This window comes from Podarcis vaucheri (genome assembly GCF_965113315.1).
Source record: "Podarcis vaucheri genome assembly, chromosome: 13".
Taxonomy (NCBI): domain Eukaryota; kingdom Metazoa; phylum Chordata; class Lepidosauria; order Squamata; family Lacertidae; genus Podarcis; species Podarcis vaucheri.
Genome location: NC_138751.1, coordinates 22,472,597 through 22,490,233, shown reverse-complemented (window position 1 = coordinate 22,490,233; position 17,637 = coordinate 22,472,597). Strand labels below are relative to the sequence as shown.

The 17,637-nt window shown below is 39.7% G+C and overlaps 1 protein-coding gene across 1 annotated transcript; it reads left to right on the top strand.

Annotated features, from left to right (window-relative positions):
• Positions 1–4,710: 4,710 nt before the first annotated feature.
• LOC309516104 (vomeronasal type-2 receptor 26-like) lies at positions 4,711–14,149 on the top strand (the record flags this gene model as incomplete). Its single annotated transcript, XM_082194583.1, has 4 exons — positions 4,711–5,547; positions 6,618–6,845; positions 7,257–7,383; positions 13,248–14,149. The coding sequence occupies 4 exons, from the start codon at positions 4,711–4,713 to the stop codon at positions 14,147–14,149; spliced, it is 2,094 nt and encodes a 697-aa protein (XP_082050709.1).
• Between the last annotated feature and the right edge of the window lie 3,488 nt (positions 14,150–17,637).

Genomic DNA, 17,637 nt, shown 5'->3' with positions numbered 1-17,637 from the left:
TGTTAATAATTATCTATATGTAGACCAATTTCCTCCTTTACTAAGTGGTTTTAATGCTAATGCTTCCACCAGCGAGAGCCACCATGGTTCTAGAAAGTCTTTATATTTATTCCAAACTTTTATAAGCATTTTTCTTATTATATGATTATGAAAACCTTTATGTTTTTTATCTTTCCCGTACCATAAATATGAATGCCAACCAAATCTATTATCATGTTCTTCCAAGTCCAGTATTTCATCTCTCTAATTTAATTCAATCCTGAATCCATGTGATGCAAGCTGCTTTGTAGTATAATTTCAAGTCTGGAAGGGAGAAGCCTCCTCTATCTTTTGTATCTTTAAGTATTTTATATTTTATTCTAGGCTTTTTCCCATTCCAGACAAACTTAGAAATATATTTTTGCCAGTTTCTGAAGCAGACAAGATTGCTTATTATCAGTATTGACTGGAATAAAAATAACATCTTTGGTAGTGCATTCATCTTTATTGCTGCTATCCTTCCCATCAAGGAGAGAGTCATTCTATTCCAAACTTCCAAATCTTTCTTAATCTCTTGCCAAACTTTCTCATAGTTGTCTTTATACAAATTTAAGTTTTTATTAGTAAGCCAAATTCCTAAATATTTGACTTTTTTGTGAATTTCTATTTTTGTAATCTCCTGCAATTCCTTTTTCTCCAGTTCTGTCATATTTTTTGTTAGTATTTTTGTCTTTCCTTTATTTAATTTAAATTCTGCCACTCACCCAAACTCTTGTATTTTTTTCTAAAGCCTTAAGGAGACATAGTTTTGGTTTCTCAACTGTGATTACCAAGTCATCTGCAAATGCTTTCAACGTAAATTCATTTTCCCCTGTTTTTATTCCCACAATCTGCTTGTCTGCTCTTATGTTTCCATTCAAAACCTCAAGAACCAGAATGAATAATAAAGATGATAACAGACATCCTTGTCTCGTTACTTTTTCTATTTTAAATTGGTTCGTTATCACCTGGTTAATAATTAATTTTGCACTCTGTGCTGTATATACAGCTTGTATCCCTTTTATATATTTTTCTCCATATTCCATTTCTTCCATCACTTTCTTTATAAAATCCCAAGATATATTATCAAATGCTTTTTCTGCATCTATAAACATCATTGCTTTTTTTCTCATTTCTTACTTCTAAATACTCTATTACATTTAAGATATTTCTCATATTATCGTTCATCTGCCTATCTGGAAGGAATCCCACTTGGTCTGGATGTATATAAACATTTAAGACCTTTTTCAATCTATTAGCTAAAATATTAGCAAGTATCTTAGAATCATTGTTCAATAATGAGATAGGTCTAGAGTTTTTGACCAGGGTCAAATCTGTATCTTGTTTTGGAATCAAAGTACAGTGGTGCCTCGCAAGACGAAATTAATTCGTTCCGCGAGTTTTTTCGTCTAGCAAATTTTTCGTCTTGCGAAGCACAGTGTCGGAAAAGTTTTGGAAAAGCTTCAAAAAGCACCAAAAACCTCAAAAAAGGCTACCACACCGCATTCTATGAGTTGCTCCTCGAAGTCAAGTCGCAACTGTATTAACGTTGTTAAGAAAAAGGAAAAAAACTTGCAAAAAACGCAATATGTTTTTGTCTTGCGAAGCAAGCCCATAGGGAAATTTGTCTTGCGAAGCACCTCAAAAACCGCAAAACCCTTTCGTCTAGCGAGTTTTTCGTCTTGCGAGGCATTCGTCTTGCAGGGCACCACTGTAATATAAGCTTCCTTCCATGTTTCTGGAATTTCCCCTTCTGTTAGTACTTCATTCATTATATCTTTCATTGGATTTACAAGCTGTTCTTTAAAAATTTTATAGTACTTTGCTGATAATCCATCTGGTCCTAGTGATTTGCCCACCTTTATTTGATTTATTGCATCAGAGATTTCTTGATCTGTTAGTTACATATTTAAGAATACTCTCTCTTCTTGTTTTATCTTTGGCAGATAACTCTTTTTAATATATTCCTGTATGTTGATTGTCTTTTCATTTCCTCTTTTGTATAAATTCTGAAAATATTTTTAAAAGACTTACCTCATTTCTTTTGTTTTGTTTAAACTTCCCCATTGGAGTTAATTTTACCTATATGATTCATCTGTTGATTTCTCCTTAATTGCCATGCTAACAATTTTCCAGGTTTGTTTGCATGCTCAAAGAATTTCTCTTTCATTTTTTTTTAAACTTTCCATGCTATTTAATTGAATACTGTGATTGTAGTAATTTCGTTGCCTGTTTTATTGATTATTTATTTGGGGTTTTTTCCTAATTCATTTTCTCTCTTTGATAAAGCAGCCAATATTTCTTTTATCCTTGCTTCCGTGGCTCTTCCCCCCCCCCAGCATTTTGTTGTATAAAAAGACCTCTCATTACTGCTTTACAAGCATCCCATACAGTTTGACTTTTTGTTTCCTTGTTTAAGTTCAATTTAAAATATTCTTCTTTTATATATATATATATATTGTCTACTAATTATTGATTATCCAATAAATCATCATTAAGTCTCCATCTAAAAGCTCACCATTCTTTCTTTTGCATTTCCATAACCATTGGGTTATGGTCCAACAAAGTCCTTGGATCTATCTCAACTTTCCTAACTTTTCATTCCAACTCTTTAGTAATCCAAACAGCATCAATTCTCACACTTCTCTCATGGACATGAGAATAGTACGCAAACTGCTTCTCCATTAAATGCCTTACTCTCCAAATGTCTCCCAAGTTCAAAGTTTGGGCCATATCAAAGAAAGTTTTTGGAAGCTTCCCTTCCTTTGTCTCTTTTTTTGTAATAGTTCTGTCCATCTCTAATGATGTTACGCCATTCAAATCTCCCATTATAATGATTTTTTGATCTGCAAACTCCATCAGGTCTGTTTCTAATTTTTTGTAAAATTCTGATTTATTGTCATTAGGGGCATATACTCCTACCAAATACATATTCTCTCCCTGAAGTTTTATTTGAACTATTAAGATTCTCCCTTTTTCATCTTTTTTAATCAGTTTGGGCTCCAGCGCAGGTTTAATGTAAAAAACTACACCTCTTTTTTTGGTATTGTCAGCAGTAATAAAATCTATCCCTAATTTTTTATTTGTTAGGATTCTTTGGTGTCTTTTTGCTATATGTGTCTCTTGTAAACAAATTATATCTAAATTTTATTTAAGAATTAAATGTTGCACCCTATTTCTCTTGGTTTTATTATTCAGCCCATTCACATTCCAGCTCACTATTTTAATATTCGCCATTGTCTATTTTTATTGAGGTAGGACTACCCCCACTGCACCTTTCTCTTCTTCTTGTGCCAGCAATTCCATTGCCAGCCTTTGCTGTTCCAGAGGGGTTCTCCCATGCCTACCTGCTTCTTGTCTTTCTAAGTCTCTGCCTTGTTTTTCAAAAAAATCATGTGCCTGTATTTCTGTTGTGAGTCTGTATCTTTTGCCTTTATATATAAATAAGAGTCCTTCTGGAAACTCCCATCTACATAGTATGTCTGCATTTTTTAGGGGGACCTCTGTCAAAAAATTTATATTTCCGTCTTCTAATTCTTAATTTAAATGGGATTTCCCTAAAAATTTCGACCCTGTTATCCCCAACCTTTAGTCCCATTTCAAATCCCTTCTGGAGAACTGTTTCTTTGATTCTTTTGGTTACAAAAGTAACAAAACAATCTCCAGGCTGCCGTCTCCCTCTGTCTCTCCTATTTCTGACCCCGTAACAATTCTGAATAGCCTCCGCCAGCAATTCTTCTCTTTCTCCTAGCCATTCCACTAGTATTTTTACTATATACTTCTCTAATCTCTGATCTTGTTGTTGCTCTAGTAAATTGTGTATTCTCACTGTATTTTCATCCTGCCTCAATTGTGTCATAAGAATAGAATCTTCTAGCGAGTCCAATCTACCCCCACCCCCACCCAGAATTTCCTTACATGTGTTTTGTTGTTGTTTCAGTTGTGCCACCTGTTCAGAGGTGTTCTCATATTTAACCAATTTTTCCTCAAGCTCCTTAAACTTTACATCCATCCTCTCTCTGTGTCGTGACAGCTGGGTTGTACTTTCTTGTATTTTAACACTCATTTTTTCAAATAATTCCAACAAAAATTCAAAATCCTTCCTCTGTTGAGCAAATTGCTCCATAACAAATTCTGTCAAATCTGGTTAAGGGTCTGTCTTTTCAGTGCTCTTTTCCTGTGCTAAACCTCTTCTGTCTCCTTTCCCCCCATTTGTAAACTTGTTCGTGGCCCATTCATGCCAAACATGAACAATTTGTATGTATAGGCTGGGGACCTGCTTTATAAAGCAGAGCCTGGCTTTAACTGAAGAAACACCATAAAGTTCAAAGACTGATTAAGTTGGCTTTATCAGAGGAGGAATTAGACACTCTGCCCATCAGGCAATTGACAATACTGTGAAAAGCTTTAACAAAAACTGGGTGGTTGCTGATGCAGACTGAGATCCTTGTGTGAATGAAGATAGTGCCTTTAGCCCTTTGCTCTCCTATCATTAGTCACTCAGGTAGTACAGTCGAGAAATAAAATGTTTGTTGATGTGAAGGATGCACTATTTATATGGATGTTCAAATGCACATGTCAACTGCATTTCACAATGCATAACACAGCTATATAAATGGAGGGTGTTTTCTTTCTCTCTCTCTCTTTTCCAAACAAATATCTCTTTAGCTCATATATGGCCCCACTCCAGTGATGAATACTAAAATCCCAGGACTACCTTTTTACCAGATGGCTCCCCCAGAAAGCCACCAGTTTGCAGGGATGCTTTCTTTGCTTCTGCATTTCAAGTGGACGTGGATTGGGGTCGCTGTGGTTGACAATGACAATGGAGAAAGATTTGTACAAAATGTGCTCCCACTCTTTTCAAACAGAGGTATTTGTTTTGCCTTTCTAGAAACAATCCCCAAATTTAGTTTTCTCACTGAAGGATTCACTCTGATGAAACAAGGGGCAAAAATACATGATAGAGTGATGGGTAGCAAAGCCAATGTTGTGGTGGCCTATGGAGAAGCTTCGACCACTATATTTTTGAGATGGCTTCCATATCTATCAATGCTTGGGAGCATGAAAACGAACGTAAAAGGCAAAGTATGGATATCGACAGCCCAGGTGGAGTTCAATTCACTGGCCTTTCAGCGGGATTGGGATGCAACAATATTCAATGGTGGTATTTCCTTCAGAATTCACTCCAATGATATACCAGGATTTCATCAATACATTGAGGGCAGAAACCCTTTGAATGCAGAAGGTGATGATTTCATCTGGGATTTCTGGCAACATGCGTTTGGCTGTGTATTTCCGCATCGCATTCTGGATGATGTGATGGGGGATATCTGCACAGGAATGGAGAATTTAGAGAAACTTCCTGCATCTCTCTTTGAAGTGACAATGCAAGGTCAAAGCTACAGCATCCACAATGCTGTCTATGCCATAGCCCATGCTTTACATACCATGTCCTTAGCAATACCCAAACACTCACAACTGCTGAGTAGAGGGAGACAGAAGCTTCAGAAGCAGCAGTTTTGGCAAGTAAGGGGCAAGAAATCCATACATTGCATGGAATATATACTAGGTTTCAATTTCCCTAACCAGTAACCATCTTGTTCTCCTCCCTGCCCTCCCTGGCAGCTAGAAAGGAAACCTAAATTTTAATAATACTTTCCACAGATGTAATTACATAATTCTGTTACGGTATAGAAAACACAGAAACTTGATTTGGGAGTCTTTCAAATTTTGCACAATACTCCTTGTTGTTTATGAACAGTGTGTATGCTGGCAACTCTGCTAATTTTTGTAGCATCCCTGTTTGCAATATCTGGGTCGTAAAGGGTGATTGTATCTTCCTTCAGTCTTGTACTTCATAACTGTCCAAGTATGCATGGTGGGACAGTACACTTTCAGTGTTGAACTCTACATGCATACATACATTGCATACAGATGCACAGAAAGACATTTATTTACTACTTTCACACACCCATTCATTCCTTTTCTCTCACACACTATTACCCCCAATTGTCAGTAATGATCTCATTCATTAAAATATGATGTTTGGAGGAATTAACACTTCCCTCTCCAGGATGGTGTGAGCTCCTGTTGCTCAGTCCCTGATCCTGCTCACCTAGCAGTTCGAAAGCATGTCAAATGCAAGTAGATGAATAGGTATCGCTCCGGCGGGAAGGTAAACGGTGTTTCCGTTCACTGCTCTGGTTCACCAGAAGCAGCTTAGTCATGCTGGCCACATGACCTGGAAGCTGTAGGCTGGCTCCCTCGGTCAGTAAAGCGAGATGAGGGCTGCAACCCCAAAGTCATCCACGACTGGACATAACGGTCAGGGGTCCCTCTACATTTACCTCCATCTGAAGCCTGTCAAACAAATAGGATTCCCTCCCCCACCCCATACACACACACACACAAAACTTAGACTACACCTTAGTGATGCTAATGGGGAGTGGAGTATAGAGAACACTGCAGACCATGTGTGAGCCTAAAATAGGCTACATGTATGTTGCAGGAAGCGGGGCTACACTCTTTGCACTAGATCTCTCTTTGAAACATTCAGATCCACCATCTTCTAAATGCTTGCCTTTCCTTCATTCTAGCTTCATCATTTTCTGAGAGGTGTCTCATTTAACAACAGTGCTGGAGACACAGTGTCCTTCAATCAGAATGGGGAGGTGATATCTAGCTTGGATGTTATCAACTGGGTTATTTCCTCCAACCAGTCCTTTCATAGGGTAAAAGTTGGGAGGATGGATCCTGAGGCTCCTCCAGATGAAGCCTTCACCCTTCATGAAGATGCCATAACATGGCATGGATGGTTTAATCAGGTGGAGTCACGTTTTTAGCTAATTCAAAAGAGATTCATTTTTCAATGAACAATTGTTCTGTGCTTTGATGTCTAAGAAAATGTTCACTGGAGAATCAGAAAACTTACAAATCACTCTCTTTTTTTAGTGGATGTAAATGCATATATTTGTCCAGGATCAAATTGTGCACACTTTCCATCCCAAAGGGGTGTAATATTGTGCAATCTGGTAAAATATGCATAATATCTCCTATGTATTCATTGTATTCATTGTTTTAATATAGACAATGATGAATTACTCTCTGCAGAGCTGATCCACGGCTTAGTGAATTGCTGTGACACTTTAGCAACATAAAGAAGGTCTCCAGAACCTGACTGATTCCAAATTCATTATTCTCATGAATATCATGTTTCTCCTTCATTTACTGATTAGGTTCGGCCTCTTTCTGTCTGTACTGAGAGTTGTCATGCAGGATCCAGGAAGAAAGTGAAGGAAGGAGAACCATTTTGCTGCTATGATTGCATCCCATGCCCAGAGGGAAAGATTTCAAACCAGGAAGGTAAGAGAAATACACAGAAATTTGGATCCAGATGCAGTACTTCCATTGAGTTTCCCTTAAAAGGAATGGGACAAATTAAGTTATGACTAACTGGTTCACTTGCTTTCAAGGGGACCAAGTGTTACTCACTGAGGTTACTTCCAAGCAATCTCTTTATTAAGCCTTAATTCATGATTTGTGTGCTCAATGTTTACATGCAATTTGTTAGAGAGAAAAAAGAATTTGCTAGATGAAATCAGCTATTTATTGTGTACGCATTCTGTTTGGTCAGTGCAAATGTTAGAAAAGGTTGCATCAAACAAATGTACCATTTTTTCCGTGTATAAGACAAGGTTTTTTGCTTTAAAAAAATAGTAAAATATTGGGGGTCATCTTGTACACGGAAAATGGGCATCCTGGAGGATTTGTTAAACTCTTTAAGCTTATGTCCAGGATTTTGGCTTGGGTGGGCTGAGGCGGACCCTCCTGCTGCCATCCCCCTTTTCTCCTCCCCCTCCGGGCTGCATGCTAGTGACTGGCTTGCCTCCTGAAGCCAACAACCTGGCTCAACCACCGGAGCAAGAGCAGCTGCCACTGCCACCACTGAGAGCTGCCTCAGCTACCTCTCCTTGCCCTTCTTTCCTTTTTTTCTCGCTTCACCTCTCTACAGCCCTGCCCCATGCCCGCTCACCACCTTCTTCAGCTCAGTTTGCTCAACGACATAGCCCGGCACAGAGTGAGTGCTGCCTTCCCCTAGCTCTTCATTGGTATCCTGTTTGGGAGCCTCCATCCCTTCGCTTTCCCTGGAGGCGATTGCCCCCAAAAAGATAAACACAGATCACAGGTCCTCTCCCCTAGCATGGAAGACGAAGAGCAGACTCCATTTGAGGATCTCTCCCTCATTACAGTCAATCAGGTATATGAAGACGAGCAGCAAAGTCAGTCCTCAAGGAATGTGCAGGCGACCTTGGAACGGACAGCTCACGGAAGAACCCCGACCAAACCCAAGAGGAGGCGTGTAGTGGTGATAGGGGATTCCCTACTGAGGGGAACAGAAGCAGTGATCTGTGGGCCTGACAAGATGTCTCGGGAAGTGTGCTGTCTCCCCGGGGCTAAGATACAAGATGTAACTGAACGACTGCAAGGAATCATAAAACACACTGACAAATACCCCTTCCTCTTGGTTCATGTGGGAACCAATGACACTGCAAGCAATAGCCTCCAGAAGATCAAAAGAGACTACGAGGCTCTCGGCAGGAAATTGAAGCAACTAAATGCACAAATTGTCATCTCGTCTGTCCTCCCAGTTGAACGACGTGGCCCAGGCAGAGAGGGGAAAATAGTGGAAGTGAACAGCTGGCTTCGCAAATGGTGTAAACAGGAACGGTTTGGATTCTTAGATCACGGACTGCAGTTTCTTGAAGATGGACTTCTGGCAAGCGATGGGCTGCACCTCACAACGGTTGGGAGAAATGTTTTTGCCAAAAATCTCAGAAACCTCATCAGGAGGGCTTTAAACTGACTAATGTGGGGGAGGGAGACAGTGCTCCTGAAGGTAGGAGTCTATCAATTAATGAAGATGATCATCCAAATGTCATAGACCAAATGGAGCAAACAGCACGTGGACCTAGTGGTGGGAGGAAAAAATCCTTAAATAAGAGACACGGGGGAATGATTAATGGACTTCAATGTCTGTACACTAATGCGCAAAGCATGGGAAATAAACAAGATGAGCTTGAGCTCTTAGTACAGCAAACTAAATATGACATAATAGGCATCACTGAAACCTGGTGGGATAAGTCCCACGATTGGAATGTAATAATGGGGGGATACAATCTATTTCAGAGAAACAGACCAGACAAGAAAGGAGGAGGAGTGGCGTTATATGTCAAGGATGTGTATACCTGTGAAGAGATCCAAGATTTAGATCCTCAAAGCCAAAGTGAGAGCATTTGGGTCAAAATTAAGGGAGAGAAGAATAACAGAGACCTCATTGTGGGAGTTTACTATAGATCCCCAAGCCAAACGGAGAACATAGATGATGCCTTCCTGGTACAGATGGCCAAGCATGCAAAAGGAAGGGAGATAGTAGTAATGGGGGACTTCAATTACCCGGATATTTGTTGGACGTCAAACTCAGCCAAGAGCTTATGGTCAAACAGATTCCTCACTGGCCTTGCAGACAACTTCATTGTCCAGAAAGTGGGAGAAGCAACAAGAGGAACAGCCATTTTAGATCTGGTCCTAACCAATGTTGATGACCTGGTTAGTGGGGTAGAAGTGGAAGGATCATTAGGCGCGAGTGATCATGCTCTTCTGAAGTTTACTATACAGCGGAAAGGAGCAGCCAAGCATACTAGGACTCAATTTCTTGACTTTAAAAGCCGACTTCATAAAACTTAGGGAAGTGCTGGGTGAGATCCCATGGACAACAATACTAAAAGGAAAGGGAGTTCATGATGGCTGGGAGTTTGTTAAGAGGGAAATAGTAAAAGCACAACGTCAGGCAATACCAATGAGACGGAAACATGGAAGGTGCCTAAAGAAGCCAGGGTGGCTATCTAAAGAACTTTTAACTGAATTAAGATTAAAAAAGGATGTGTACAAAAAATGGAAAAGGGGGGAAACCACCAAAGAGGAATTCAAACAAATAGCCAGCACGTGTAGACACAAAGTCAGAAAAGCTAAAGCACAGAATGAACTCAGGCTTGCTAGAGAGGTTAAAAGCAACAAAAAAGGCTTTTATGGGTATGTTCGTAGCAAAAGGAAGAACAAAGAAACAGTGGGGTCACTCAGAGGAGAAGATGGTGAAATGCAAACAGGGGACACAGAAAGGGCTGAACTCCTCAATGCCTTATTTGCCTCAGTCTTCTCCGATAAAGAAAACAATGCCCGACCTGAAGAATTTGGAGCAAATGATTCAGCAAAGGAAACACAGCCCAGAATAACTAAGGAGATAGTACAAGAATATTTGGCTAGTTTAGATGTATTCAAGTTTCCAGGGCCAGATGAACTGCATCCAAAAGTATTAAAAGAACTGGCAGATGTGATCTCAGAACCACTGGCAGTCATCTTTGAGAATTCCTGGAGAACAGGCGAAGTCCCGGCAGACTGGAGGAGGGCAAATGTTGTCCCCATTTTCAAAAAGGGGAAAAGAGAGGACCCAAATAATTACCGCCCAGTCAGTCTGACATCAATACCAGGGAAGATTCTGGAGCAGATCATTAAGCAAACAGTCTGTGAGCACCTAGAAAGGAATGCTGTGATCACCAATAGTCAGCATGGATTTCTGAAAAATAAGTCATGTCAGACTAACCTGATCTCGTTTTTTGACAGAATTACAAGCCTGGTAGATGAAGGGAACGCAGTGGATGTAGCCTACCTTGATTTCAGCAAGGCATTTGACAAGGTGCCCCATGATATTCTTGTAAAGAAGCTGGTAAAATGCGGTCTTGACTATGCTACCACTCAGTGGATTTGTAACTGGCTGACTGACCGAACCCAAAGGGTGCTCATCAATGGTTCCTCTTCATCCTGGAGAAGAGTGACTAGTGGGGTGCCACAGGGTTCTGTCTTGGGCCCGGTCTTATTCAACATCTTTATCAACGACTTGGATGATGGACTCAAGGGCATCCTGATCAAATTTGCAGATGACACCAAACTGGGAGGGGTGGCTAACACCCCAGAGGACAGGATCACACTTCAAAATGACCTTGACAGATTAGAGAACTGGGCCAAAACAAACAAGATGAATTTTAACAGGGAGAAATGTAAAGTATTGCACTTGGGCAAAAACTGAGAGGCACAAATACAAGATGGGTGACACCTGGCTTGAGAGCAGTACATGTGAAAAGGATCTAGGAGTCTTGGTTGACCACAAACTTGACATGAGCCAACAGTGTGACGCGGCAGCTAAAAAAGCCAATGCAATTCTGGGCTGCATCAGTAGGAGTATAGCATCTAGATCAAGGGAAGTAACACTGCCACTGTATTCTGCTCTGGTCAGACGACACCTGGAGTACTGTGTCCAGTTCTGGGCACCACAATTCAAGAAGGACACTGACAAACTGGAACGTGTCCAGAGGAGGGCAACCAAAATGGTCAAAGGCCTGGAAACGATGCCTTATGAGGAACAGCTAAGGGAGCTGGGCATGTTTAGCCTGGAGAAGAGGAGGTTAAGGGGTGATATGATAGCCATGTTCAAATATATAAAAGGATGTCACATAGAGTAGGGAGAAAGGTTGTTTTCTGCTGCTCCGGAGAAGCGGACACGGAGCAATGGATCCAAACTACAAGAAAGAAGATTCCACCTAAACATTAGGAAGAACTTCCTGACAGTAAGAGCTGTTCGACAGTGGAATTTGCTGCCAAGGAGTGTGGTGGAGTCTCCTACTTTGGAGGTCTTTAAGCAGAGGCTTGACAACCATATGTCAGGAGTGCTCTGATGGTGTTTCCTGCTTGGCAGGGGGTTGGACTCGATGGCCCTTGTGGTCTCTTCCAACTCTATGATTCTATGATTCTATGATCCAGATTTTCACTTCTATTTGGGGTTTCCCCACCCTTAATTTTGGGTTCAAAAGAATAAGGGTAGACTTATACATGGGGGCATCTTATACATGGAAAAAATATGGTTATCTCAAACTTTCCAGTGTACTTCCCAATTACTTTCCATATTGTAAAAAGTCTGTGCTTTTTGAGGTGGGGCATTCTTGTGCAAGAGCTCCAAATTCACTTTAATGGCAGAACTTGAATTTGCACATATGTGATTGAATCCCACACCCAAATAATGTTAGTCTTGATGCACCCTATATATTCAGTAACCATGCATATTTAGTCAGTACCTCATCTTTTCCTTTGAGATCTCTCCAACTTAATTATGTAACCAGCTACCATTACTTTTTTCACAAACATGGGATAAATTTAGCCTGCCTTTCTTATCATACGTGGCTTAGCACATGACAGCATGTCATATTAGGGAATGAAACTTAATTTTTTCAGTAAAAACAAGTTTTCGGGTGTCAGGAATTCAAATCTGCTACAGTGGAACCTCTGTTTTAGAGAGTCTCGGGAGCTGAGCGTTTCGGAAGCCGAATGCCAAAAACCCGGAAGAAATTGCTTCCATTTTCGAACGCACATCAGATTTCAAACAGCTTCCGCTGCATGTTTTTCAATTTTCTCAATGGATTTTGCAGACCACCCATTGCTCCTCAGTTTTTGAATGTTTCAGAAGTCAAACGGTCTTCTGGAGCAGATTGCAGTCGAAAACCAAGGTTCCACTATATTATCTTGGTGACTGAACAATAATTAACTTGCTAAGTCTCCACTTGATTAAAAAGCATATATTTCGGAAAATCAAAGAATTTTAATTTTACCTTCTGAATATGTCAAGTACAGTGGTACCTCGGGTTACATACGCTTCATGTTACATACGCTTCAGGTTACAGACTCCCCTAACCCAGAAATAGTACCTCGGGTTAAGAACTTTGCATCAGGATAAGAACAGAAATCATGCAGCAGCAGCACGGCAGCAGCAGGAGGCCCCATTAGCTAAAGTGGTGCTTCAGGTTAATATCAGTTTCAGGTTAAGAATGGACCTCCGGAACGAATTAAGTACTTAACCTGAGGTACCACTGTAATGCTAAATAATAATAAAAAAATTAAATAGGTTCTGTATATAATATTGATATATAATATAACTGCAAGTACTTGAAAGTCATTTTTAATGAATTTATGTATTTCTTAAAATGATTTTAATTTGGGAATATTAACGTGACCAAAATATCTTTTAAATTACCAAGTCGTGTTACAGCTTTTGAGCATCCTTCAATGTTGATGTGATTGATGGAATGTGTATGAACTGGGGACTGTACCTTTCTTTTTTCCAGATATGAGTAACTGTGATAAATGCTCAGACAAAGACTATCCAAGCAAGAACCAAGATGCATGTATTCCCAAGGATATAAGCTTCTTGTCTTATGAAGAACCTTTGGGCATCAGTTTAGTCTGCTTTTTGCTTTCATTTGCTCTGATCACAGCTCTGGTGCTGGGTACATTTGTGAAGCACCATGACACTCCCATAGTCATTGCAAACAACAGGAACCTCACCTACACTCTCCTCATTTCTCTCCTGCTCTGCTTCCTTTGTGCACTGCTCTTCCTGGGCCAGCCAGAGAAGGTGACCTGTCTCCTCCGACAAACTGCTTTTGGCATCATCTTCTCAGTGGCTGTTTCTTGTGTATTGGCAAAAACCATCACTGTGGTTCTGGCTTTCATGGCCACCAAACCTGGATCCAGGATGAGGAGATGGGTGGGGAAGGGACTGGCCAACACCATTGTCCTTTGCTGCTCCTTTGTCCAGGCAGGGATCTGTATTGTGTGGCTAGCAACCTTCCCCCCATTTCCAGATGTAGACAGTTACTCAGTGGCTAAAGAAATTATACTAGAATGCAATGAGGGGTCTGTGATGATGTTTTATGTTGTTCTGAGCTATATGGGCTTCCTGGCAATTATTAGTTTCATTGTCGCTTTCCTGGCCAGGAAATTACCTGACAGTTTCAATGAAGCCAAGTTCATCAGTTTCAGCATGTTGGTGTTTTGCAGTGTTTGGCTATCCTTTATTCCATCCTACCTGAGCACCAAAGGAAAATACATGGTTGCTGTGGAGATCTTCTCTATCTTAGCCTCTGGTGCTGGACTGCTGGGTTGCATCTTTTCCCCAAAATGTTATATTATTGTTTTCAGGCCTCACCTGAACAATAGAGAGCAGCTAATAAGGAAGAAAAACTAAAGAAAAAAAGAAAAAAAGACTGTCCTTTTCTAATTAAAAGGGTGTTTGTGCATCAAATATTTGTGCATACATATAAAGGCTTATACACAGTTCACTGTTGTCTCATTCTCATTGGCTGGAAAAAATTCACTTGGAATCCAAAAAAGCACAGAAACTTTCAAATCTAGATGAAAACAATGAATTCCTACCCAGTCCACACTTTCTTCTTTTATCTACAAAAATAAAACCCAGTTCTTAATATATGATCAACACATCAATTATACAAGATTTCCTATAAATCTGTGTTCTAATATTTACCTCATAAATGGGAAATAATATGGAACAAGATGCCTATGAAATTAATTCAGCAAAGATTCATCTATTTCTCCCCTATTTCTCCCCTATTTTTAAGATACTCCTTAGGTGATATTATACCCTGGTAATTTTACCATCCATTAACTCCAATCTGTCCCCTAAATGCAGGTGCTGTTGTTTTTTATTTAAAAAAACCCATAAAGTCACATATTTCCACTTTGGGGAGTTTGTTTTCCTAGAAATTAATTTAATTACCAAACCAGCACTGATACCAGTTCCTTCATTAGCATTACTAGGGGTAAGAGGTGGGCCAAATATAGTTTGGATAAATAATTGATTATGTTGTTATTGATAGCCGCCAGTATGGTTATCACGAGAATATGGAAATGATGAGAGGAACTAAATAATGATGTATCATATCATCAAATCTGGTCCAAAGCTACTGCGGAATAAATAACTCAGCAATGAAGGTATAATACAGGACAAACAAACAAAAACGTTTGGGGGGGAATGTGGGCAATTAAAAATATGTTTATCATTATAACGATGTTCAAATGCTTCCTTTGAAATAGGCTGCAATTTGGAATGCTTAGTTACTTTTAAGTGAGAATATCATAAGACCTCGAGGACCATGTCCTGATATTTATAAGTAAAGCATTTTTACTACCCTCAACTCCAGTAATTATTATTATTTTCAACAAATTTTCATGAATCAAGCCAGATTTGCACTTTCTTTGTATGTTTAAATTTCCTTTACATTCAGTTCTATTGTTTTTCTTTCTTTCTTCTTCTTGTGTCACTGAAATAAATATTTTTGTTTAAATGAATACATTTTTTTAAAAAATGCAAGACTCCAGAGAAGAAAGCCAATCTCTTTTACTTTTCCCCTTCTCCTCAAAAAGAATAAACTTTAAGGGCTACAAAACAGATACAGATATGCTGTAAAATGGTAGTTTTGCTTTGAACGGAAATAGATATACCTCTCTGTTAACTGGGAAGGTATAATCAATCTTAAATAGGTACCATAATTTTTTCCTCTTCAAAAGAAAGTTGCTACTTTTTTGTATACTGTACCACATCTTCTAGGAGAGACTATTATTGCTCTAGCATTAATAATAATCAAGCCTTGTGCTTTACTCTGCAGTTCAAGAGATTTGATTATATTACATTGGCCTGTTACACTATATTTTTACATGCGATTGACTAACATTTTCCCCTCTTCTGTAACTGTGAATTATATTTGCTTCAGTAAAGAGATACATTGATCAAAACTAATAGACTCAAATTCCGTGCTGAATCCTAAATATTCAGTGAGCTGAATACAGAGGAGGAGCTCTATATTGGTAGCTGTTTCTGGAATGATCTAAGGGACTGCTTTAACCATTGATCCAAGGGTTTGATACATAAATAAATACACTTAAAGTTTTACCATGAGCAAAGCTATATTTGTCACACATCAAACAATATAAATCAATTTTACAAAAGGATCAGGGTCAGCAAGGCCTGCAGAAACATTTTATACAAAAGACACCCGTTTCTCAGCTGATATAGGTTATATAGTCTGGCAAAGACCAATGAAAGCTGTTGGGAAAGTGGATAGCTGATGCTTCAGTATTAAGCTACTTTCCACCTGTGTCATAGTTACACTATGCTGGTGAGGATCAAAGGAAGGAGGCTGGAAAAGGTTGCACCAGTGGGGTTTAGCAATCAGCAAAACTGTCCTAGTAGCCAGAAGTATGAATGGAGAAGCACTGGAGTCAGGAGCAAAGAGTGTTCACTAGATGGAGTATGTCAACAGCATCTCTTGAGTCTCGCCAAGAAAGACAGCCTAAGGCTTAAATGCAGGCTATTTGGAGAGGCAGAGCTTTGATTTCAGCTCTGCATGGAGATATTCATATTTCTATGATGTTTTTGTCTGAGTTGGGGTCAGGACATAATGTTATGCATCTAACTTTATTGTTTTAAGTTTGTTTTGGAGTAAGTTCTGTTAGTAAAGCTTTTGAACTATATTTTTTGACCGGACAATTTTTATTTCAAGAAGTATCAGTTTTTACTCATCCTATTTTTAAAAGATGATGCTGTTAAGGTGCTACACTCAATATGCCAACAAATTTGGAAAACTCAGCAGTGGCCAGAGGATTGGAGAAGATCAGTCTACATCCCAATCCCAAAGAAGGGCAGTGCCAAAGAATGCTCCAACTACCGCACAATTGCACTCATTTCACACGCTAGCAAGGTTATGCTTAAAATTCTACAAGGTAGGCTTAGGCAGCATGTGGACCGAGAACTCCCAGAAGTGCAAGCTGGATTTCGAAGGGGCAGAGGACCAGAGACCAAATTGCAAACATGTGCTGGATTACGGAGAAAGCTAGAGAGTTCCAGAAAGATATCTACTTCTGCTTCATTGACTATGCAAAAGCCTTTGACTGTGTCGACCACAGCAAACTATGGCAAGTTCTTAAAGAAATGGGAGTGCCTGATCACCTCATCTGTCTCCTGAGAAATCTCTATGTGGGACAAGAAGCTACAGTTAGAACTGGATATGGAACAACTGATTGGTTCTAAATTGGGAAAGGAGTACGGCAAGGCTGTATATTGTCTCCCTGCTTGTTTAACTTATATGCAGAATTCATCATGTGAAAGGCTGAGCTGGATGAATCCCAAGCCGGAATTAAGATCGCCGGAAGAAATATCAACAACCTCAGATATGCAGATGACACAACCTTGATGGCAGAAAGTGAGGAGTAATTAAAGAACCTTTTAATGAGGGTGAAAGAGGAGAGCGCAAAATATGGTCTGAAGCTCAACATCAAAAAAACGAAGATCATGGCCACTGGGCCCATCACCTCCTGGCAAATAGAAGGGGAAGAAATGGAGGCAGTGAGAGATTTTACTTTCTTGGGCTCCATGATCACTGCAGTCATGAAATTAAAAGACGCCTGCTCCTTGGGAAAAAAGGTGATGGCAAACCTAGACAGCATCTTAAAAAGCAGAGACATCACCTTGCCAACAAAGGTCCATATAGTTAAAGCCATGGTTTTCCCAGTAGTGATGTATGGAAGTGAGAGCTGGACCATAAAGAAGGCTGATCGCTGAAGAATTGATGCTTTTGAATTATGGTGCTGGAGGAGACTTTTGAGAGTCCCATGGACTGCAAGAAGATCAAACCTATCCATTCTTAAGGAAATCAGCCC